Raw genomic sequence first — 25,127 nt, 5'->3', positions numbered from 1 at the left:
GATCTACATGGGAGGTGTGCCAGGAGGAAACCTTTGCTGTCCAGAAAGAACATCAGGGCAAGACTAAAGTTTGCCAATGAACATCTAGGCAAAGACCAGCACTTCTGGAACAATGTGCTCTGAACAGATGAGTCAAAGGTAGAACTATTTGGCCACAGTACCAGAAGACATGTTTGGCGAAAACCAAAGACAGCATTTGACCACAAGAACCTGATACCAACTGTAAAGCATGGTGGTGGAAATATTATGGTTTGGGGCAGCTTTGCTGCATCAGGGCCTGGGCAGCTCACCATCATAGAATCCACTATGAATTCTTCATTGTACCAGAGGGTGCTTGAGGATAATGTGAGGCCATCTGTCAGAAAGTTGAAGCTCAACCGAAGGTGGACCTTACAACATCACAATGACCCTAAACATACCAGTAAATCCACCAAGGAATGGCTGAAAAGAAAGAAATGGAGGGTTCTGGAATGGCCAAGTCAAAGCTCGGATCTAAATCCCATCGAGATGTTGTGGGGGGATTTAAAACGAGCTGTGCATGAAAGAAACCCCTCAAACATCGCACAGCTGAAAGAATTCTGCATGGAGGAGTGGGCAAAAATTTCTCCCAGTCGATGTCAGAGACTGGTAGACAGTTATAAGAAACGCCTACTTGAGGTTGTTTCTGCCAAAGGGGGCAATACCACCTATTAGAGCCAAGGGTGTACTTACTTTTTCACATGACTGTCGATGAAAGGTGGGTGGAGGAGAGGAGAGAAGCACAATCACTGAAAGAAGAAGAGGTGGGTTGGGTAGAGGCTCATACGGGGTTGCCCTTTGGGGTTGAGAGCAATCCGAGAATATACATACCATTCGCCATTATAGATTAATGACCCACTGCGGGTGGGGCTTCGGGCTGCGTGTGTTCCGGGGTTTTGGAGCCTCTTGTTCGCTGTGCTTTGTGCTCCATTAAATACTCCGCACGGTCTCATCTCCAGTGGTATTGTGATTCGTTTATTGTGTGCACATCAAGTTAAACTTATCTTCTCTATTTGGGGGCTGGGGGGAGGGGATTAATATTAACAGGTCAGAAGACGACGATGGTTCACGAGCGAGCGGTATTCAATGACAACGGACGGACTATAACCGAAACAGGCCCGGACAAGCCAGGCCCGGAAATGTCAAAACGAAGGTTACTGACCTTGAAATTAGATATAACATAATGTATGATCAGTTATGAGGTTAGTTAGCTCCATAATACCGAAAATTCGGTTAGATTCCGACAACTTTGAAACTTTCACCTTTGTGACCTTCAAAGGTCAAAGGTCGAAGATTCTGAAATTTGTTGGAAAACTTGTATTTCATGATGTATGTTTCATGGTGTATCACGATCGGGAGATGGGGCCAAAACCGACACATATCAGGATATCTCAAAATGTTATGGACGGATTTGGACGAAACCTGGTGGAGAGGTTGTGTGTGTGACAAGAAGGAATCGATTAGATTTTGGTGAAGATCTGAATATGGATTCGGATACGATAATTATTTATTTTTTAAGTGATTCTTCACCATTGAGAGATATAGCGAAAAGCGATTATATAACACGATATTTAAAAATAAGTTACGGACGAGTTATGATTAAACTTGGTGGAAGAGTTGGATCGGTGACAAGAACAACCCGATTCGATTTTGGTTCAGGTCCGAATCCAGATCCGGCCTATCAGTGGGATGCAAAACAAACGGTTCAGCCTGACGGAGGTGTGCACTCTCTACCGAGTGCCGCTCTGGTTTCAGAAAGGTTTATTAAAGTCCCCGAACACAGGTTTAAAATATAAAATCCACGTCATCACCATCTTGTGATCGACCCGTTTCATTTGAGCATTTGCTTGAAATTTATTGAACATCCTCCTTGACTATATTGTCATCCCACTAATCTATCTTGTAATATTCTTTACAAACTTCATCGTAACACCTACAAACTGATTTAATCATTTTTATATGAATGAAACGTTGCTCCATGTGATTGAAATTAAACATGTACATGTATGTGCTGCCCATGTGCGTCCATGTTTCTGCAGGTTTCCTACAAAAACCAGACGAATGACGTTAAAGCGCCAAACCCACTGGGAGGGTATATTGGATTGACTGTCTTTGGTATTTTGATGCTCATTGTTCTCACACTTGTGCTGCTCAAACTGCGTGCTCGATTCTCAAAGAAGAAGAAGAAGAGGGCGAGGAAGAAGAGGAAGAAACACCATCATGACAGGTAAATAGCATGTCCTGCTTTTTTTAAAAATTGCTTTGTGATTTTCGTTCTGGATTCTCACATCAGTCATCGCATTACTGTCTCTGAGTTGTCCAGTCTGAGCTCGATTCCCGACAAAAGAGGTTTGACTCCACAAACTGAATCATATTGATGGGGCTCTGGGTGCAGATATAGAAGGGAGATGAATCGAGTCAGTGTAAAATGTAAAAAAAAACTACGAGGTTAAAAATACCAGGTAATTGATAAGATCTCAATATAAAGATTACGATGCTTGATCAGAAATTATATGTACCAACAAATTCTAATTAAAGGAAAAGATTGAGCGTTTAGTTTCAATTCCTTAAAATGCTGCAAAAGGACTACGGTCCTGAGAAAAAAAATTGGCCAAAACCTATTCCTGTAAAAAAACCTGTTTTAATTATTTATTTTTTGCAATAATAGGGCATGTACTTACTGATCCCATTTCTCTGTCCCATTTCTCTCAGTATAATGAGAGAAATGGGGATGTCAGACCACCTGATATGTCTGATAAGAAGCCTGTACCGTGTACACCAACCAACAAGCTAGAGCTAGACTAAGAATGGAGTTCAGACAGGGAGAGTGACAGGTGGAGGGGAAGAGAAAGGGAGAGGAGGAGAGAGAGAGAGGAGGAGAGAGAGAGAGAGGAGGAGAGAGAGAGGAGGAGAGAGAGAGGAGGAGGAGAGAGAGAGGGAGAGAGAGGAGGAGGGGAGAGAGAGGAGGGGGAGAGAGAGGAGGAGAGAGAGGAGGAGAGAGAGAGGAGGAGAGAGAGAGGAGGAGAGAGAGGAGGAGAGAGAGGAGGAGAGAGAGGAGGAGAGAGAGAGGAGGAGGAGGAGAGAGAGGAGGAGGAGAGAGAGGAGGAGGAGAGAGAGGAGAGAGAGGAGAGGAGAGAGAGGAGACAGAGGAGAGGAGAGGAGAGAGAGGAGAGAGAGGAGAGAGAGAGGAGAGAGAGAGGAGAGAGAGAGGAGAGAGGAGACGAGAGAGAGAGGAGGGAGAGGAGAGAGAGGAGAGAGAGGAGAGAGAGGAGGAGAGAGAGAGGAGAGAGAGAGGAGAGAGGAGACGAGAGAGAGAGGAGACGAGAGAGAGAGGAGAGAGGAGAGGAGAGAGAGAGGAGAGAGAGGAGAGAGAGGAGAGAGAGGAGAGAGAGAGGAGAGAGAGAGGAGAGAGGAGACGAGAGAGAGAGGAGAGAGGAGAGGAGAGAGAGAGGAGAGAGAGGAGAGAGAGAGGAGAGAGAGAGGAGAGAGAGAGGAGAGAGGAGACGAGAGAGAGAGGAGAGAGGAGAGGAGAGAGAGAGGAAAGAGAGGAGAGAGAGGAGAGAGAGGAGAGAGAGGAGAGAGAGGAGGAGAGAGAGAGAGAGAGAGAGGAGAGAGGAGACGAGAGAGAGAGGAGACGAGAGAGAGAGGAGAGAGGAGAGGAGAGAGAGAGAGGAGAGAGAGGAGACGAGAGAGAGAGGAGAGAGAGAGGAGAGAGAGGAGAGAGAGGAGAGAGACACTTTTTTGACTTTTGAGTCCTTTTATTACAAAAATATAAAAAGTAACAAAATACAGTCATGTTTTTCAATCAAATCAATACTGCCAACAAAAAGAAGAACCACCCAATAATCATCAAATAAGAAACATAATCAGTATCTCAACAGTATTTTCAATTCGTTTTCTTCAACTTCACAAAAACCTCCGACACACCAAGTATCAATAAAGTTTTGAAGATTTCCGGTCTCGTTGGAAAAGGTAAACTCAAGTTTCAATCTTGCTGAGACTAATGCATTAAAAGACAACATGATATTACAGTGCTCTGTCGGTTTGCCACATAGTTTATCTTTTCTTGTTAAATAAACAGCAAGTTTCGCAGTTACTATTACGAAACTAAACAGTTTAGATACAGGATCTTCTTTAGGAGCAAAACACAAGATGAAATTTCTCAAAGAAAAAGTAATAGGCATTTTGTGTGCAATACAATTCAACCAATGAAACAAAACAAACAAGCATTCTGAGTATTGCGCTGCAATACATGTCCCCTACCAAAGTTCAAAGTGCCATAACTTTGTCAAAAATGATCGAATATGCAAATTTATGCACGGTTGATGCTGGTTTTCAAACTTGATCTGAGGTATGCTGAGACACATGTGTGTCACGCCTCGCCTCGTTGATAAGCCCGCAAGGTCGCTCCGTGAAGCGGCCTGCACGTATTGCACTGTGTGAATTATATAATTACCAACTCACGGTCTGAGGTACTGGCGATTCAAGAGAAATCCATATTTTTAAAATATTTTCGTTTAATTAACGATATCTGCCAAACCACGTGACCTATCGCAAATTCCAAAAGGACATTTTAGTAGACTGACATGCTGAACAGATCTGTGAAGTTTCCCCTCGATTGGAACAAAAATGAGGGAGGAGCTAGGTTTTAAAGGTTCATGCTTAAAAACGTCATAACTCTGAAACCATGTGACGCATGACGTCATGCTCACTGACTTTTTTGTTTGTCATGGGTATGCGATCCTGCCTGCAAAGTTTGGCCTCGACCTGTTCAGCCGTTGCAGAGAAAAAGGGGTTTTCGTATTTTCATGAAAAACAATACGGCGGCCGAACCACGTGGCCTGTGACGTCATAATTACCATTAAAATATTCTGCAGACCGAGTCCCTCCTACGGTGAAACTTTGATCTCAATCGGTCCAATTATTGCAGAGAAAATGTTTTTTGAAGGAAATTAAAACTTAAAATCGCACTGAGAGGGGAGAGGAGAGAGAGGGAGAAGAGAAGGGAGGAGAGAGGGAGAGCAGAGGAGAGAGGGGAGAGGAGAGCGAGGGAGAAGAGGAGGGAGGAGAGAGGGAGAGCAGAGGAGAGAGGGGAGAGGAGAGAGGGGAGAGGAGAGAGAGGAAGAAGAGGAGGGAGGAGAGAGGGAGAGCAGAGGAGAGAGGGGAGAGGAGAGAGACGGAGAAGAGGAGGGAAGAGAGAGGGAGAGCAGAGGAGAGAGGGGAGAGGAGAGAGAGGGAGGAGAGGAGAGAGAGGGAGAAGAGGAGGGAGGAGAGAGGGAGAGCAGAGGAGAGAGAGGGAGAAGCGAAGGGAGGAGAGAGGGAGAGCAGAGGAGAGAGGGGAGAGGAGAGAGAGGGAGAAGAGGAGGGAGGAGAGAGGGAGAGCAGAGGAGAGAGGGGAGAGGAGAGAGACGGAGAAGAGGAGGGAAGAGAGAGGGAGAGGGTGATCCAAGATAAATTTTTGTGCTAATTTCTTCCAAATATTTGACATTTATTTCCATCTGCAAAGATTTTGTGATCATTCTGTTTTTCTTGAGATCATCAGTGTTTGAATTGCACAATAAGATGAATTTGACTGATTTTTCTGAAAAATAATGATGTTATTTTGTTTCTCCATGCAGTCTCCCGTGCTCTGGTAAACAAGGAAAACCAAACAGGACAGGCAATCGACAGAAAAGACGATCTAACAAGCCAAAAACGGAAAAGGTTGGAGATGAATGGATTGAAGGCAAAACAGAAAATGTCGATTTAATTGTAAGAAACGTGAAAGAGGAGAAACAACTTGCTGCGCATGAAGAGAAGCAATTGAAAGGAGATGGAAGGTGTAAAGAAGAAGAACTGCTGTTCCATGCACAGGAAGAATGGCAAATTGATGGAGCAAATGAGGTGTTTTGCATTGAAGAGGAAGAGGGGCATGCCAGAGAGCAAAATTATCATCACCTGGGGGAGTGGAGGCTTCAGAGGCAGGAAGCAAAGCAACAAACATATCAGGAATGGTATTTAAAAATGCAAGAAAAGTGGAAATTTCAAGAAGAAGAAGAAAAACACCTGCGAGAGCAGAAAGACAAGTTATTGAAAAGTAAAAAGCAGAAGCTCAGGAAGCAAGAGAAGCAATGGGTTAAAGAGCATGGAAGACGGCAAAAAGTGAACGAAATGCAAAAGTTTATCAGTCATGCAGAGAAGAAAAGTAATAACCAGGAGGTGCAGCAGCAGATGGAGAAGCCCATTGAGAAAGAGCGGTTGATGGACGAGCAGCGGTTGACAGAGGAGCGTCAGCTCATTGAGGCAGGGCAGCTTATGAAGAGGGAGCAGCTCATGAAGGAACAACAGCGGCTGGTGGAGGGGCATCAGCTGATGGAGGAGAATCTGCTGACGGAGGACAATCTGCTGATGGAGGAGGATCAGCTGATGGAGGAGAATCTGCTGACGGAGGAGAATCAGCTGATCGAGGAGAATCTGCTGACAAAGGAGAATCTGCCGACGGAGGAGAATCTGCCGACGGAGGAGAATCTGCCGACGGAGGAGAATCTGCCGACGGAGGAGAATTTGCTGACGGAGGAGAATCTGCTGACGGAGGAGAATCTGCTCACGGAGGAGAATCTGCTCACGGAGGAGAATCTGCTGACGGGTGAGAATTTGCTGACGAAGGAGAACTGGGAGATGGAGCAGCAGATCATTGAGGCGCAGTGCTTCAAGGAACAGCAGCTGCTCATACAAGAGCAGCAGTTCATGAGGGAGCAACAGCTGGTCATGACAGAGGAGCAAGGGAGGTTGGCAAAGAAGCAGCAGCGGCTAGCACAAGAACAATGGCAGTTTATGGAGGAGCAGCGGTGCCTGGTGGAGGAGCAGCAACGACCGGCGGCAGGGCAGCTGTGGCTAGCAGGGAAGCAGCACTGGCTGCCAGCTGAGCACCATCTCATGGCAAAGGATCAACAGCTTTCACAGGATCACAGACTGGCAGAGGAGCAGGAGCTGACAGAGCAACAGCGGCTGGTGGAGGAGCAGCAGTTATTGGGAAAACATACTATGGAAGAGGAACCAAAAGTTGAGGGAGAACAAAGCATACTGAAAATACCTGACAGTGAATGCCACCTGAAAGAAGTGCAGGAGTACCCAGTTCGAGCGGATGAAGTGCAGCATGAACCAAAGCACAACAATACGGAGCCCCAACAATGCGGAGCTGGTAAACAAGAAAAACCAAACAGGACAGGCAATCGACAGAAAAGACGGTCTAACAAGCCAAAAACAGAAAAGGTTGGAGATGAATGGGTTGAAGGTAAAACAGAAAATGTCGATTTAATTGTAAGAAACGTGAAAAAGGAGAAACAACTTGCTGCGCATGAAGAGAAGCAATTGAAAGGAGATGGAAGGAGTAAAGAAGAAGAACTGCTGTTCCATGCACAGGAAGAATGGCAAATTGATGGAGCAAATGAGGTGTGTTGCATTGAAGAGGAAGAGGGGCATGCCATAGAGCAAAATTATCATCACCAGGGGGAGTGGAGGCTTCAGAGGCAGGAAGCAAAGCAACAAGCATATCAGGAATGGTATTTTAAAATGCAAGAAAAGTGGAAATTTCAAGAAGAAGAAGAAAAACACCTGCGAGAGCAGAAAGACAAGTTCTTGAAACGTAAAAAGCAGAAGCTCAGGAAGCAAGAGAAGCAATGGGTTGAAGAGCATGGAAGACGGCAAAAAGTGAACGAAATGCAAAAGTTTATCAGTCATGCAGAGAAGAAAAGTAATAACCAGGAGGTGCAGCAGCAGATGGAGAAGCCCATTGAGAAAGAGCGGTTGATGGACGAGCAGCGGTTGACAGAGGAGCGTCAGCTCATTGAGGTGGGGCAGCTTATGAAGGAGGAGCAGGTCATGAAGGAACAACAGCGGCTGGTGGAGGAGGATCAGCTGATGGAGGAGAATCTGCTGACAGGGGAGAATCTGCTGACGGAGGAGAATCAGCTGATGGAGGAGAATCTGCTGACAAAGGAGAATCTGCCGACGGAGGAGAATCTGCTGACGGAGGAGAATCTGCTGACGGAGGAGAATCTGCTGACGGAGGAGAATCTGCTGACGGAGGAGAATCTGCTGACGGGTGAGAATTTGCTGACGGAGAACTGGGAGATGGAGCAGCAGCAGATCATTGAGGCGCAGTGCTTCAAGGAACAGCAGCTGCTCATACAAGAGCAGCAGTTCATGAGGGAACAACAGCCGGTCATGACAGAGGAGCAAGGGAGGTTGGCAAAGAAGCAGCAGCGGCTAGCACAAGAACAATGGCAGTTTATGGAGGAGCAGCGGTGCCTGGTGGAGGAGCAGCAACGACCGGCGGCAGGGCAGCTGTGGCTAGCAGGGAAGCAGCACTGGCTGCCAGCTGAGCATCATCTCATGGCAAAGGATCAACAGCTTTTGCAGGATCACAGACTGGCAGAGGAGCAGGAGCTGACAGAGCAACAGCGGCTGGTGGAGGAGCAGCAGTTATTGGGAAAACATACTATGGAAGAGGAACCAAAACTTGAGGGAGAACAGAGCATACTGAAAATACCTGACAGTGAATGCCACCTGAAAGAAGTGCAGGAGTACCCAGTTCGAGCGGATGAAGTGCAGCATGAACCAAAGCATGCGGAGCCCCAACAAGTAAATACTTTTCTGTAAAAATAATGTGTATAGTTGTATATGCTTGCAATACTTTGAGAGTATACTGTTGGTCTGTTAATAAGTGAACAAAGGTATACCTTGAATACGCTTTTGTTGTTTTGAAAATATTATGCAACTTGAGAATATTTATTTTCATATTATTATAGCGAGTTTTGTATTTATCCCACTCAGTATATTTGAAAGGCAATACTTGTCCTTTCTGAATCCAATTTGAAACTGATGGAAACATCGATGTGGAATTACATTTGTGTTTTATCCTTTTTGAAGGTGCAACAGAAGAAACGGGCACTGCCACCACCACCACCACATTTGATGTGTCGACATCCACGAGGTAGGTTACCAGAGGTGATGTCTGACATTGAATATATTGTCGTGTCGCCGGTGATTAAGATCACGGGCTGCAGATAGCTGAACAGATGGCTTTAACTCCGAGGTGAATAAGCCGAAAATTGGCGGTACCTTTTTTTGGGGAGCGCGGGACGGGATCAAAGTTCTTAACTTTATGGACGGCCGCCACACGGGTTTATTCTTCGAACCCACAAACACAGAAACAAGACAAGGAAAATCAACAAAACAACAAATTAAATGCAACAAATAATGGTTCAATGAAACAAAACACGGAAATAAAATAAATGGTGAGGTAAATCTATAAACTTGAGACGTCTCCACCTAGACGTGAAAACAGACAGGGGAATGATTAAAGCAAATAAAAAGAAAATCCCTCCTTATATTCGCTGGCACTAAGCTCTGGTCTTGACAAAGTCGTTTAATAACGTCGGCAGTCTGATGTGGCCCACAGCCACCGGCACGGGAAACACAAAATGGCGTGAAGTTCCTCCTCACTGCGCCACTAACGCCCGGTCCTACCTCGCTCTCCACTCCATTCGAAAAGTAACACGGCTCCAGCTCCCACGAGAAACACCGCAGTTCACCAACACCCCTTCCTTCACGATGCGAGAGTTCCCAAAGCTCCGCAGAGTTCTCCTCACGAGCCACCCGAGAGACAAAGGACAAAGCGTGACCGCCCTATCCAACCGCCAGCCAGAGAGAGAGCAAGAGGGATTCTTCTTCCTCCTCTCCACAATCGCACACGAGCCAGGAACAGCCAAGTCAGGGACGAAAAGGTGTCTGCCCGTCATGAAGCCAAATCACACCAGCACGAACAAAGGAAAAATGTCGCCTTCCTTGTTCGTGCCAAGAGAGCGACAGATTCTTCTTCTTCTACTCGAACCTTCGCTCTGACATCACACCGAAGTCACGCCGACCAATCGCCGAGTTCCACCCAATCGCTCCATGGTCGGGCTCGACAAATGATGAAGCTCGGGGCGTGGTCTGCCGGCCACGATAGTTTCCACACCTCTCGTCCCACTCTGGGGGGTGTGGCCTTGTTCCTTAGTCGGCTGTTGGGGTGGGGTTAATTGTCCGGTCGGAATGTTTGGCACTATGTCGGTTGTTGTGGTTAATGGAGCTGATTGCATGGCTGGCCGAGTGAATGTAAAAAAACATAAGGGAAAATCACAGGAGACATATGGGGAATTATCCTTAAGCCCTATTTAACTAACACAAAACCACCCTCCGTGTGGTGACACATAAACACTCTTAAGCTCACAGTTTCCCTGCTTGTGTACATTGAGATTGGCTCCTACGTGTCCACGGTCCATGCTAATCTACATGGTTCTACCTCCACTATGGTATGTCATCCCTACCCCCACAAACGTAACAATATGTTTGGACCCTTTATAAAATCAAGACTTTACAAAAAGGTTTTTGTCATTGCAAGCATGTCGACAAAGAAGGATCTCTGGAATGGCTAAGAAGAGGTCAGCTCAACTGGGATGGAGAATGAAGCATTATAAATAGCCAAGACCAAGGACACGACATAAATGGCTTCAAAAAGATGGCGGGACTGAGTCAATTGGACAAGTGTAGGTTCTGCAAGGTAGAAACAGAAAGCATGAGTCACCTCCTATCGGGATGTAAAGAAACTCATGTCAGAACAGCTGTACACCCAAAGGCACAACAAAGTATGCAGAGTAATGCACTGGCACTTCTGCAGAAATTTCAATCTCCCAGTTCCAGAAAACTCATGCAAAAATATGAACCAAAAGCAATCATTGAAAACAAGGACATAATGCTCACGTATGACCTGATGATCCTAGACAGCGTGAAAATTAAGACTGGACATAGTACGTAGAGACAAAAAGGAAAAGACAGCATTGCTAATTGAGGTTTCGTACACAGTGATTTTGGACTAAATAACGCAGAAATCAAGAAAATGCCCAAATATCAAGACCTCAAGAATGAAGTGAAAAGATCCTGGAAGTTGAAAAAAGATCTTGGAAGTTGAAGAGCACCGAAACTGTTCCAGTGATAATTGGAGCAATGGGAAGGATAAAGAAGACCTTACAAAGATCCTGCAAACCAACCCTGGGAACACTACCACAAACAAACTGCAGTTGGAGGCTGTCTGGGGCTCAGTGACGATCCTAAAAAGAGCCCTTGGAACAAAACTCTAAGAACAACAAAACTTCACAACTTAGTCCATGAATCGCAATGCTTCACCGAAACGGGAGTGCATACTTGGAGTGCTGGGCGGACTCCGTTCCACCTTCTGAAACCTGCATTTGAGGATAGCAAGGGGGGTTGATTCTCTACCTGAAGCATTTCATTAACAAATCCGTGACATAAACAAACCGAGCCACTACGAAGCTTTTGAGATGACGTATGAATGCTAAATGAGGCCATTTGTGCGTGTTCTGTGAGTGTGTTTGCAGTGATTCGGCTCTCCTGGCAAGTATAACCAACTGGCCCATGACAGCATGAAATGTGTAATTCAAATAATCTTTTAAATATAATGGTCAGCATTTAGTAAATTTACATGAAAGAATGGACATTTAAATATGGTTTCCCATAATTGTTCTGTTCCTGAATGCAAATGGTATGGGAATATAGGAAAACAGTGTGCCGAATGTCCGTGATTAAGAGGTGACGGATTTGTACCATTCACCTTCAGTTCAATCTGACGTCGGCAGTGGATTTAATCTTATAACACACACACATATAAACACACGTGGAAGGACGATTTAGCTTTCACCAACATATACAAAAATCGGGAATAATTTCCCTTGCGGCTCCAGAACCAAACAAACAATATGTTTATAACAGTCGGCAAAGCCCACGTGGAGCTGAGGTCCTGGTTTTTTCCCGCCTTTACTTTTTTTTAACCTTTATTCCCTCCGCCACGGAAGTTGGACCTGTGTTCTTGCCCCTGTCTGTCCATTTGCTTGCAAACAGGATCTCAAAATGTGGACGGATTCGGACAAAACTTGGAGGAGAGGTTGGGTGTGAGACAAGGACAAATTCATGTGATTTTGCTGAAGATCCGAATCTGGATCCGGATCAGAGAAATGTAATTTTTTTTGATAGTGGTGGTGGTGTAGTATGGCAGATAGGTGCAGGAATTGTGCCTTTCATGACACAAGCATGGCATTTGGCACACAGCCAGAGGATGTCCGAAGAAAGACATTTGGCTATAGGGCCATCGCAGATTTGTCCTTTTTTGAAAAATGGCCGCCATTGTTGTCACAGGACAAATCTGTGTGCCAACTCTCGTGCTTGTGTCATCAAAGGCACAATTCTCCCAAATATTTCACCTATCTGCCGAACTATGGTGGTTTTGTGTGCAGCCTATGGTTGCTTGGCTGCATCATTTTCTGGAGGTGCAGCTGTGTTGCTGATGCAGTGCCCCCATTAGCAATAAGATACTCATTTTGCCAACCTCAGAAAGATGACAGGCTGAGTCAACCCACCTGGTGTTAATTCAATGACCAACAGGAGCTCAAACTCAGGTCCCCAACTAAGATCTCAAGCCAGTCACCTTAACCTTTAAGCCAACACAGATGGGGCGAAAAACGAAACTAAAAACGAACACCACAGATCGTTGTGGACGGATTATGGGTAAACTTGGTGGATGAGTTGGGTAAGTGACAAGAACGAGGTGATTAGATTTTGGTTCATGTCCCAATCCAGATCTGGCCTCTCAGTGGGATACAAAACGTGAACTGTTCACCTGGTGGAGGTGTGCTCTCTACCGGTACCGTTCTAGTTCAGTTTAAATCCGTTTTATCTGCAGCCGCTTGAACAATTGACACCAAACTTTCAACAATCTACCCATGGCGAATTTCTAAACAAAGTTACATGATGATTGGATGGAAAACGTGGCCGGCATGCCAAAAAGAACCCGTTTTCTGCAGGCAGGGCTTACAGGTGTTTCACAAGCTCATATGAGAACACCTGCTTCATAAGGTAGTTCCATAGTATAGTGGTTATCACGTCTGCTTTACACGCACAAGGCCCTGGGTTCGATCCCCAGTAGCACCACTTTTTTTTTTTGTCAGACTCGATCGGTGCAATAATTAAATTCCGTTCTCACCCGACGAGATTGGTAGTTTGAATGTGACCCTGTTGGAATCCCCCCAAAACGTGTGGAATGGTCCATGCTGCTTCCTTGCTGAACCCGCGACACCAATTTAATACAACTAGGGCATGCCCGTACGTGGGTGCCCGTTCCTTGCCAAAAAAAAAAAAAACGCTATCCGTACGCTCTACCCCGCCCGTACGCCCGTAAACAAAAAAAACAACGCTCTTCGCTTCCGCCCTTCGCTCTGACTGAATTGGGAGAAATAATGCGCATAAGAAATCGAGAAATTATTATTTTCTCCGGAAGAAATCGAATTACGAACCGTAATGGCGCACGCGGTCGGCTCGGCTCGCTCTCACATCGGCCACGCCTACGCAATAACGCGTTCTGTGATTGGCTGCCGGAAGTGCAGTCTTCACTGTCCGGAAGGTCGCAAATCGCAGTTACGTGAATCTATAATGGAGCAGACGCGTGTGGCTGAATAAAGCTTTGGTGGTGCCGGTTTTACAAATAACCTTCCTTTTTCTTCATAATATAATGGAACCTTTTCAAAATTATATGTTGTGATCAACAAAATTTCTTTAAAAAATGACAAAAGTTCTAAAATAATAATATAAATAAATTATAAATATTTAAATAATTATAAATATTTAAATAATTATATAGTCAACTTGTAATCATATGAATAAGGAAGTGACAAACTTCCAAAAAACTTATTGCATTGTCCGCACTAGTGTGGCTACATTTGCTTTGTAAGAGCTAACATCAATCGCAAAAACCAACAACATACGGACACACAAAGCGTACAAAAAAGGGAGCGGGAGTCAACATGGGGGAGAGAGAGGGAAGCACACAAGAACAACAGTAGAGAACAGGGACAACGATCTATGGGAGGGAGAGGGCTTGGGGGTAGGAGGCATGAGAAGGCGGGGGGGGGGGGGGGGGGAGTGTAAAACACGTGGACACTGTTGGAACTTCCAGGAGAGAAGTCGGTATTTAAAAAAAAAAAAGAGGAGGATCTGGGATGAATTAACGGGGGTAGAAGAGATCAAGGTTTTGCATTGGGGAAGATCGGAGATGGTGGTGAACAGCTGTTTTAAAGACCTGGAGGGAGGAGTGGGATTGAAGGGAGTGTGGGAGTTTGTTCCAGAGGCGGGAGAAAAGAGGAATGAAGGAGTGAAGGTAAACAGAGAGTCTTGATTGTTTTTAAAGAATTTTAAAGCCTTAAGCATCAATGACTCGTCGTGAATACCCCAACTATCTATCGAGTGAGGTCTCAATCACCACCTCCTACATCCATGACAGTTTCGGTGGTTCAGACAACATTGCGAGTCATATGCTGAACAAACGTGTTGGTATTGGACCAAGGACACAGATCCAGATCGCACCATCTTCCAGGGAGAGTAGAGAAAGCAGAGCTTATGAGTGTGAAGAAGTGAGCATGTTCTTTGGCATCAAATACCAATTTAGTGTCACGAGCGAGGGCATGATGGGTTGGTATAAGGTTAAGGTTTTTGTTTGGAGGCCTGTTGGTTCAATCATGAATATTCACTTCATGTTGAACATGGTGATGATTGAATGTCCTTTCTTCCACGAACGTGGGTGCAGACAAAGAAGTACTGGTCATGGCTGCAGGAGACGAGGATGACTATTTTCCAGATGACAACAACCTTGTTTTAATAGACGGAGTACTTATGAAGGGCTCCGGAGTTCCAGGCGCCAAAGCCATTAGAAAGAAATATGGGAAGAAGAAGAAGAAAAAGGGCAAGAATTTGTCCAACATCTGAGTGTCACCCATTATTATTGTGGTTTGCATTTTCACGGTGACATTACACACATCGCCATTTTGTTTTTTCCAACAAGAGATGCCATCTTTTTCATACTTCTGCAAGGAGGACAAAAGTGTTATTCCTTGAACCATTATCAACCCCTCCCCCCACACCCCCGCCACCCCCCCCCCATTTCTCTTGAAATGGAGGAATGGGGGGAGGTGTATTCCACTTCATATTGAACAAACCCTCACGAGAAATGGTCCACTCCATATAAACAAACCCTCACGAGAAATGGTCCACTCCATATTTAACAAACCCTCACAAGAAATGGTCCACTCCATATTTACAAACCTTCACGAGAAATGGTCCACTCCATATTTAATAAACCCTCACGAGAAATGGTCCACTTCATATTGAATAAACCCTCACAAGAAATGGTCCACTTCATATTTACAAACCCTCACAAGAAATGGTCCACTCCATATTGAATAAACCCTCACGAGAAATGGTCCACTCCATATTTACAAACCCTCACGAGAAATGGTCCACTCCATATTGAATAAACCCTCACGAGAAATGGTCCACTCCATATTTACAAACCCTCACAAGAAATGGTCCACTTCATATTTACAAACCCTCACAAGAAATGGTCCACTTCATATTGAATAAACCCTCACAAGAAATGGTCCACTCCATATTTACAAACCTTCACGAGAAATGGTCCACTCCATATTGAATAAACCCTCACGAGAAATGGTCCACTCCATATTTACAAACCCTCACGAGAAATGGTCCACTCCATATTTACAAACCCTCACAAGAAATGGTCCACTCCATATTTACAAACCCTCACAAGAAATGGTCCACTCCATATTTACAAACCCTCACGAGAAATGGTCCACTCCATATTTACAAACCCTCACAAGAAATGGTCCACTCCATATTTACAAACCCTCACAATAAATGGTCCACTTCATATTTACAAACCCTCACGAGAAATGGTCCACTCCATATTTACAAACCCTCACGAGAAATGGTCCACTCCATATTTACAAACCCTCACAAGAAATGGTCCACTCCATATTTACAAACCCTCACAATAAATGGTCCACTTCATATTTACAAACCCTCACGAGAAATGGTCCACTCCATATTTACAAACCCTCACGAGAAATGGTCCACTCCATATTTACAAACCCTCACAAGAAATGGTCCACTCCATATTTACAAACCCTCACAATAAATGGTCCACTCCATATTTACAAACCCTCACAAGAAATGGTCCACTCCATATTTACAAACCCTCACAAGAAATGGTCCACTTCATATTTACAAACCCTCACGAGAAATGGTCCACTCCATATTTACAAACCCTCACGAGAAATGGTCCACTCCATATTTACAAACCCTCACGAGAAATGGTCCACTCCATATTTACAAACCCTCACGAGAAATGGTCCACTCCATATTTACAAACCCTCACGAGAAATGGTCCACTCCATATTTACAAACCCTCACAAGAAATGGTCCACTCCATATTTACAAACCCTCACGAGACATCTTCAACATATGACTGCCCTCAATGACATTTAAAACACCTGACCCCATCCTGCTTATTCTCGGCACACAAACCTTTCCACACCAATTGTACTGCTCTATATTTTTGGTTCTCTTGCCCATTTGGCTTCCGCTATTTTTGTTTTTCTTCCAAGGACTCAGTAATGTCAGCAGTGAGGGTGAGCCAGATATCCATATCCAAAGTTGTCCTCTTTCCAAGAGTTTTTCCCAGTAAAATTTTATCCAAGAATAACATCAGTAATCCTTATCATAAGTAATACATTCACGCCATTGACGGTGAAAGGTTAGTCTTTATATGTACAAGTCAGATGTTATTCGTACAGTATAAAGTATTTGATTGTACTTTTATTGCCAGCGGTAGATTTTCATTCCGATACTTTCTTTTCTCGCAGAAAGCATGTTTTGAAGTGCTGGTTGAAGAGTCTGCATATTTTATAAAATGGTAGCCGAGTTATTAAGTTAATCTTTATCAGTGCTACTGAACCCTCATCCATGCCATATTAATTATATAGAATTGATCTGTAAAAAGTAGAATTCTAACGATGAAAGATCTATTGTTCTATTGGAACAGTTTTGTGAAGAGGAGTTTATTCTTGTAACATGTCACGTTTCTTGTTTTGTTTTTCAACGTATTTCATGCATTTCCTTCTGTGCACAATAAAAATGCTGGATCGTCCTTGGTTCTTTGCCCGATTTATTTTGCAGTCGGTTATTCATTCTACTTTCCATATCATAAAACCGAAAATACGGTATTTGTTTGTCATCAACCACGATATTTTCCATATGGCACCACCCAGTGGTGGGAGGGTGTATTACAAGCCAGCTGGTGAGATGGTGGTTCATATGCATCTTGTGGCTGCTTGGCTGCATCATTTTCTGTGGGGGGGGGGGGGGCGCAGCTGTACGGCTGATGCAACGCCCCCACATCGCCAGTCAGCTTGTCCTTATTTTGTTGACCTCGGAAGGATAACGCCTGGTGTTAATTCAATGGATTGCCGGGGGCTCAACCTCAGGACCTCAAGCCAGACACCTTACCCGTTACGCCGACAGCAAGCTTAGGTGTGGAGATGACTTGCAAGTTTTCACTGTACACATGGCATAGTGCAAGTGCTTTACTGACCCCAAGCAGACGAAGGAGGCAATGCGTGCCCGTGGCATCTGTTACCTCTGGTCTCGGTGGACCTCCGAAACCCGAGAGGGTCCCCGGCAGAAAGATGTGTTATCCTTGGTTGAAATCCAGCAAATAATGAAACCCTCAATGGAACCAGCAAATGAAACGTCAAATCAATAATGCAACCACACCAGGTTATAAACAAACAATAATATATGATAAATCACACACAAAGAGCCATACAACAATGGGGGCAATCACCCCTACTTTCAAATCTTACGATGATATCCTTGTCAAGCCCCTTAACCCCACACTCACGGCACCTCCCCAATGTCTCTGCACCCCTCCAAGGCGAATTCCCAATGTCTGTGCGCTCCCGCGATCGGGGAGTCAAGGCCCGATGGTCAATTGAGGCGTAGGTGAGCGTGACGACCCCGAGGTCACGTTGTTCAGCACCCAGCAACACAGCGGTGGAAAGGAACCTCACAAAGACGCGCTCCGACGTACACACGTTGCGGTTCAATCCGCGAGCCTCCGTATAATTCTCACGTGCCCCTTTCTGGCACAGCCGTCCCCGGCAAACCACCGGGGAATAATGCCCAGCCGACACGACAAAAACCTGTTCACTGCAGGTTGCTCGCGTGGCGAAGATGGCGGACGGCTTTCACTCCAACCCGGGCTTTGAGGCTCGGATCCTCCGGAACCTCAATGAGAATACCCGACGACACAGGCTCCACGCACTCCGGCGATATTTCTTATCGCCGGAACTTCCCTTCAACGACGCAAAGTTCACTCGCACTGTACGTCGAACGCTCGGGCCAGAGCTTCAACAACCACGTCTCTTTTCGATCTCCTCCCGCCTCTTTCTCCTCGCTCCACCTCTTCCTGTCACGATCCGGATTTCCGGCCACATTTTACCAGGAGCGCATTTAAATCTTTTAACCACAACACCCCTTTCCCTTAAGTCACAATAAGCATAATATCTAGAACCAACAATGATAACAACAACCATAACGAGGGCAGAAAACGTCACACTTCCCCCCCTCAAGAAAGAAAGTTTGAACACCGCGAAAACTTTCTTTGTCGGCAAATTCTTGAAACCAACACAAGTAATCAATGTTTCCCCAAAAATAAAACAAAATTTTACACAACCCCCAGAGCTTTCCAAAGTTAATTCCCTCTGGACCAAGCGTCAACAACGACATTGTCCCTGCCCCTCTGATTTGTACTTCCAGTTTCTCTTGAATGAAGGTTAAGGGGTTGTGATAAAAAAAACCCAAAAGCCAGCAAATCTATAGCACTTTCCCCGGGAGGCCGAGCTGAAAGCCAGGTTCCATGGTGGTTGGGTGGTGAGGCCTGGAAGTATTCACGACATGGACGCCTTTAGGAACGTGGAGTTCACGGTTTGTCCGGGGAGGAAAGTTCACTACATGGACGCCTTTAGGAACGTGGAGTTCACGGTTAGTCCGTGCAGGGAAGTTCACTACCTGGACGCCTTCAGGAATGTGGCGTTCACGGTTAGTCCGTGTAGGAATCTTGGCTCGGCGGCTCCGCAGCATTCAGTGCTTCAACTTTTCCGGACTCCTAATAATTACGGTGGGACGACTCGTCACAGTAGTCCTCTGACTGGCGGTCTCCTTCTCGGCCACTGCTTTGATAAATCCTTCCTTCGGGAGCTGTCATAACTCTGGAAGCCTCCATAATAATATCGCTTGCGACCACCACCATTACTACTCCGTGGTCCTCCTCTGTAGCCCCCTCGACCCCAAGGAAATGCCTTCCCTACTGTGATGGCCCGACCCTCCAACTCATTGCTATTCAGATCCTTTTCTGCCTCTCTGGCGTCCTTTGAGTTTTCAAACGTGACAAAGCCAAACCCTCTTGACTTTCGTGTCTCCCTGTCTTTTATCAGCAGCACTTCCAAAAGCGGTCCATAGTTGCTGAAGGCAGACTCCAAAACATCTTCCTGTGTTTTGAAGTTCAGTCCACCTACAAATAACTTGCTAAACTTGTCGCCATCCCTAACTGGTGTGGTGTTATTTTCCCTACTGGGCGTTTTAACAACCATCGGGTTACCATAAACTTGACCACCGGCCAAATCTTTCCCGATAACAACCGATACTCCCTCCACAGGAAGCGTGGCTTGTAAACCGACGGTGACCGGTCCTGACACCAAATCTGACTCCAAATGGACGACATGAAGTGGAGCACTAACACAGCCACTAATCCCCTGTAAACGAACACTATCCCCAGTTGCCATCTCCTCGGACCATGGCAAGATGCCTTCAAGCATTAAAGATTGATGTGCTCCTGTGTCCCTCAATATCCTAACCGGTCTCCGGTTAGTCGAGGCTCCATCCAGTGACACAACCCCCTCGGAAATAAATGGTTGGTAACCCTTTTGAGGGCGATTTCTCACAATGGCCATCGCATTTGGAGTCGTACTCGTCGAACTCCGCTCCTGATTTTCCTTTCCCAGAGCATAACAGTTGGACATCCAGTGTTCAGGTTTATGGCAAAAAGTGCAAGTAGGCCCGGAGGAGAACCTCGTGGTCTGCCAAGGCATGGGGGCGGCAGTCTGCCTCGAGCCCTCCGGACGATAGGTCTGTCTTGGAACCATAGTCTTCTGATTTCTAGAAGTCGTGGTGTCAAAGTGGACCTCATTTTCATCCCGAGGCTGCCCCCATGGATTTTCATTCTCCGCCCCTGATGTACCATAGCTCCCCTGGCTAGGTCTGGGCGAGAAGTTCGGTTTATGGAACCCCATCCTGTGTGTTAAGGCATAGTCATCTGCCATGGTGGCTGCCTCATACAGCTTTGGTACTTTCCTTTCCTCCAGATGAACTTTAATGTCCTCGTGGACACACTGTTGGAATTCCTCCACCAGGATCAATTGTCGCAACAGTTCGAAGTCTTTCCCAACTCCTTTTGAATCACACCACCTATCAAACATGGTTTCCTTCACTCTGGCAAATTCCACATGGGTCTCACTCTCCCTCCTCCTGGCATTCCGGAATTTTTGCCGGGAAGCTTCCGGGACCAATTCATAAGCTTTGAGAATGTGTTTCTTCAATACCTCGTAATCTGCACATTGGTCAACCGGTAAAGCCGAATAAATCTCTTGAGCTTTACCCACCAGAACACTTTGCACTAGTATGGACCAGTACTCCTCAGGCCAGTTTAACTGTCGAGCCACTTTCTCAAAGTGTGGAAAAAAACTTGGCTACCTCCTTTTCATTGAAGGGTGGGACCAGCCTCACATGTCTGCCAACATCCCAGGTGTTCTGACTAGGTGTCGAACCAGTCAGCAGGGATGGTACCTCTCCCCGTTCTCTCATTAACTCCAGCTCCTTGACTTTAATTTCCTGCTGACACGCCAATTCACGGTCCTTTAACTCCCTTTCGGCTCTTCTCTCCTCTGCTTCGAGTTCTCTTGCAGCTCTCCTTTCCTCTGCTTTTTTGGCTTCGAACCTTTCCTGGAGTTCTCTTTCCACTCTCCTTTCCTCTGCTTTTTTGTCTTCTAACCTTTCCTGGAGTTCTCTTTCCACTCTCCTTTCCTGTGTTTTTTTCTCTTCTAACCTTTCCTGGAGTTCTCGTTCCTGTGCTTTTTCCCTTTCCTGGCTCTGTAATTGCATCTCCAGTTTCCGGAGCTCCACATTTTCTTGCTCTTCTGGTAACCAATCCCAGGCTACCTTTTCCCATGCTTCTAATCCCACCATAGATTGTATCACCACTCTCTGCAACTCTGCCTTCTTCATATTAGTTCGGACCTCCACGCTAAAATGTTTGGCCAATTTCCAGAGGTCCGATTTTACTAACTCTCTGAACTGTGCTTCAGTAGGGGTCACTGTAAACTTCTTTGTGTCAAACTCCATAGTGTCTACTGGTAATACCTGTTAACCTTCACACAAGAATTTTTAACAAACACAAAAAAAAAAATTATTATTATTATTATTTTTGTTGTTTGTTTTTGTAAAAACATTTGGGAATGTTGGAAAAAGTTCCAAATTTGGGAATTCTGGGAATGTTAGGGAATTCTTTCCCGGACTAAATTTAGGAATTTTTAGATCCCGGACGCAGACCCAATTGCGAGCCCACGAATATCAATTGGACGAGCCCCCAATTTCTGTTACGGGGTCCCCCCCTTACCTCTGGTCTCGGTGGACCTCCGAACCCCAAGAGGGTCCCCGGCAGAAAGATGTGTTATCCTTGGTTGAAATCCAGCAAATAATGAAACCCTCAATGGAACCAGCAAATGAAACAGTCAAATCAATAATGCAACCACACCAGGTTATAAACAAACAATAATATATTATAAATCACACACAAAGAGCCATACAACAATGGGGGCAATCACCCCTACTTTCAAATCTTACGATGATATCCTTGTCAAGCCCCTTAATCCCACACTCACGGCACCTCCCCAATGTCGCTGCACCCCTCCAAGGCGAAGTCCCAATGTCTCTGTGCGCTCCCGCGATCGGGGAGTCAACGCCTGATGGTCAATTGAGGCGTAGGCGAGCGAGACGACCCCGAGATCACGTTGTTCAGCACCCAGCAACACAGCGGTGGAAAGGAACCTCACAAAGACGCGCTCCGACATACACGTTGCGGTTCAATCCGCGAGCCTCCGTATAATTCTCACATGCCCCTTTCTGGCACAGCCGTCCCCGGCAAACCACAGGGGAATAATGCCCAGCCGACATGACAAAAACCTGTTCACTGCAGGTTGCTCGCGTGGCGAAGATGGCGGACGGCTTTCACTCCAACCCGGGCTTTGAGGCCCGGATCCTCCGGAACCTCAATGAGAATACCCGACAACACAGGCTCCACGCACTCCGGTGATATTTCTTTTCGCCCGAACTTCCCTTCAAGGACGCAAAGTTCACTCGCACTGTACGTCGAACGCTCGGGCCGGAGCTTCAACAACCATGTCTCTTTTCGATCTCCTCCCGCCTCTTTCTCCTCGCTCCACCTCTTCCGGTCACGATCCGGATTTCTGGCCACATTTTACCAGGAGCGCTTCTAAATCTTTTAACCACAACACCCCTTTCCCTTAAGTCACAATAAGCATAATATCTAGAACCAACAATGATAACAACAACCATAACGAGGGCCGAATCCATAACACATCCTAAGATTCCCTGCCTCTTTCTTTCCTGAGATTCTTGCATGTTTTTGGTTTTTTGCATGGTTTTGAATCAATCAATAAAGGGTTTGTCATTTTCATGGCATTTGCAAAAAATGACACCATACAAACATCCATCAGGTTTAATTTACTACATATTATACTTTATCGAGGAAATAATCCACACACTTCCTGCACCCAAAGTGTGGGCAAACTGCTCGTATCGTAAATAAACCTTCAGACATTTTGTTGAAAACGCCTCAATGATGAAACATTGGAACTGGAAACGGATCACAATCCGTGAGCTATTTTCAAGCATGATCATTGCAAACAAGTTGTTCTTTCTTTCACGGCCACAATTATTCCCATCTTCTCGCGGATTCGACCGGGGAAAGCTTTTGGCCAGAGTGTAATCAAAAAACAAGCATGGACATTGGACAATATTGAGAACAATATTACAGTAAGCTCTCATTGCAATTATGAAATATGTTTAACAAGGGGGAGAATTGCTTTACAATGCATGTCCCTTACCATATGTTATATGGCAAGGGACATAAGGGACAAGTTTCAGTTGAATATGTTAAAGGTTATGGAAAAAAAATGCAGAAAACCACAGGTGTGACGGACGGATGGACGGACAGACGGAGAGCAAACCTATAGTCCCCTCCAGGTAGGGGACTAATAAACCTCCACATTAGAAGTCCTACATTAGAAAACAGAAGGCATGTTTTGTGAAGTTTCTTTGCTAAAAAATGAGGTTATTATATCAAAAAAAACTAGTGGGGTCACCCGTGGGAATCCCCCAGGCATGGAGGTTTATCGTTGCGACCGGTGCAGCCGTTTTTGCGGTACCCGGGACAATAACGTTTGGCGTGAGTCCAAACCTGAAAATGCTGGAGACCAAAGCTGAAATTGTAAAAACAATATAGCCTATTTTACTCCAGGGGATCCCAGGATTACCCACCCAAAATTTGGTTGCGATCGGTTCAGCCGTTTTTGCGGTACCTGGGAATGGGCGGACAGACAGACAGACGGACGGACATTTGGTGAATTATAATAAGATGATTCGCACGACAGCTTCATTACTTATCACATGATTCAAAACAAGAAACGTTTAAATCCCCATGAGATTAGATGTCACCAAATCCAATTTATTTTATATATTTCCATGAAAGATGTAAAAGAATAAAGAACAGTTGGGGGTTCGCTTTGCAATCTGCACTCTCGTTTCAAAATGTTGAGAATTTCCCAATCAAATCCACTCTCATTACCTCCGCACCCGCAGATGGACGGAAGTTATGTTTTCACCTCTGTCTGCGTGTTTGACCGAGCAAGATACCTCCAAAAGTTATGGACGGATTCATACGGAACTTGGTGGACAGACAGGTTGGGTGTGTGACAAGGACGAATTGAATAGATTATTGTGAAGATCCAAATATGAAATTAAAAAAAGTGATTTTTCATCGTTGAGTGATAGGGCCAACAATGATACATAGCATGATATCTCAAAAGGTTGTGGCCTAGTTATGACGAAACTTGGTGGACGAGTTGGTTAGGCGACAAGACCAAGCCAATTCGATTTTGGTTCAGGTCCGGATCCAGAGCCAGCCTATCAGTGGGATACAAAACAAACTGTTCAGCCTGGCGGAGGTATGTGCTCTATCGAGTGGTGCTCTAAGTTTTCCACTGGAATCGTCAGCCAAGCGAGTGAAATCAAAGTGACATCATGTAATCATTTCGACATGCACATCCACTTGCAATCAAATTGATCACAATGGCTGTGGCAGTGACAACATACCAATGCGCAACATTTATTTTCCTTCAACAAACATTGCAAGCCGACTCTCAGCTGAACCACTTGGCCTACTTATTTTTTCAAATCCTCCCCAAGTAGAACATCTCCAATCTCCTGCAAACTCATGTCAAGGGCCCGCATTAGGTCGGGAACGTTTTGTGACGTGTATGCGCTGACATTGCAACCAATCCAATCGTTGTGAATTCCGTACGCGACACCTAGGCCATTAGGTGTTACAGGAGCAAACCCGCCCAAGGTAACAGCATCGCTTGAGAGTGTGCTGGTGGACAGAATGATGTGGTTGAGTCGAGCATAAGCAGGATCTTGATAGAACGCAGGGACTTGGGTTGCATCACCTCCATTCTGCTGCATTGCGAGACGCCGAAGAGCGAAAAGGTGGCGGTCAAAGCCCTGACCTGAAGAAAGAAGGGGTGGAAATGTATTAGAGAAGCATAGTAAAATGGAGGTAAAAGGAAAAGGCTCTGTATCATGAAGTCTCTCATTCACAAGGTAATGCCCTTAAATCTTGTCGACAAGTTACTCTTCAACCCAATCTCCAGGAAACAATTATTGTATTTGTGCCTTTATTATATTTTTCCAAATGGGAGTGTGATCAGTAAATTCTAATTTTTGGATACAAAATCTAGGTTCATGGAAGAGCA

General features: G+C 45.4%; 1 protein-coding gene across 3 annotated transcripts in view; it reads right to left on the bottom strand.

Annotated features, from left to right (window-relative positions):
* Nucleotides 1-23,800: 23,800 nt before the first annotated feature.
* Nucleotides 23,801-25,127, bottom strand: part of CPT2 (carnitine palmitoyltransferase 2) — an 84,037-nt gene continuing 82,710 nt past the window's right edge. For all 3 annotated transcript variants that reach the window (XM_068127507.2, XM_068127515.2, XM_068127524.2), the window contains one exon: nucleotides 23,801-24,881. In XM_068127507.2, coding sequence (XP_067983608.2) covers nucleotides 24,538-24,881 — 344 coding nt within the window. In that variant the 3' untranslated portion in view covers nucleotides 23,801-24,537. The remainder of the gene's footprint in view (nucleotides 24,882-25,127) is intronic.

Source organism: Myxine glutinosa, chromosome 1 (genome assembly GCF_964187855.1).
Source record: "Myxine glutinosa chromosome 1, kmMyxGlut1.1, whole genome shotgun sequence".
Taxonomy (NCBI): domain Eukaryota; kingdom Metazoa; phylum Chordata; class Myxini; order Myxiniformes; family Myxinidae; genus Myxine; species Myxine glutinosa.
The sequence above is the reverse complement of the archived record's forward strand: the minus strand, read 5'-3'. Positions and strand labels throughout refer to the sequence as shown.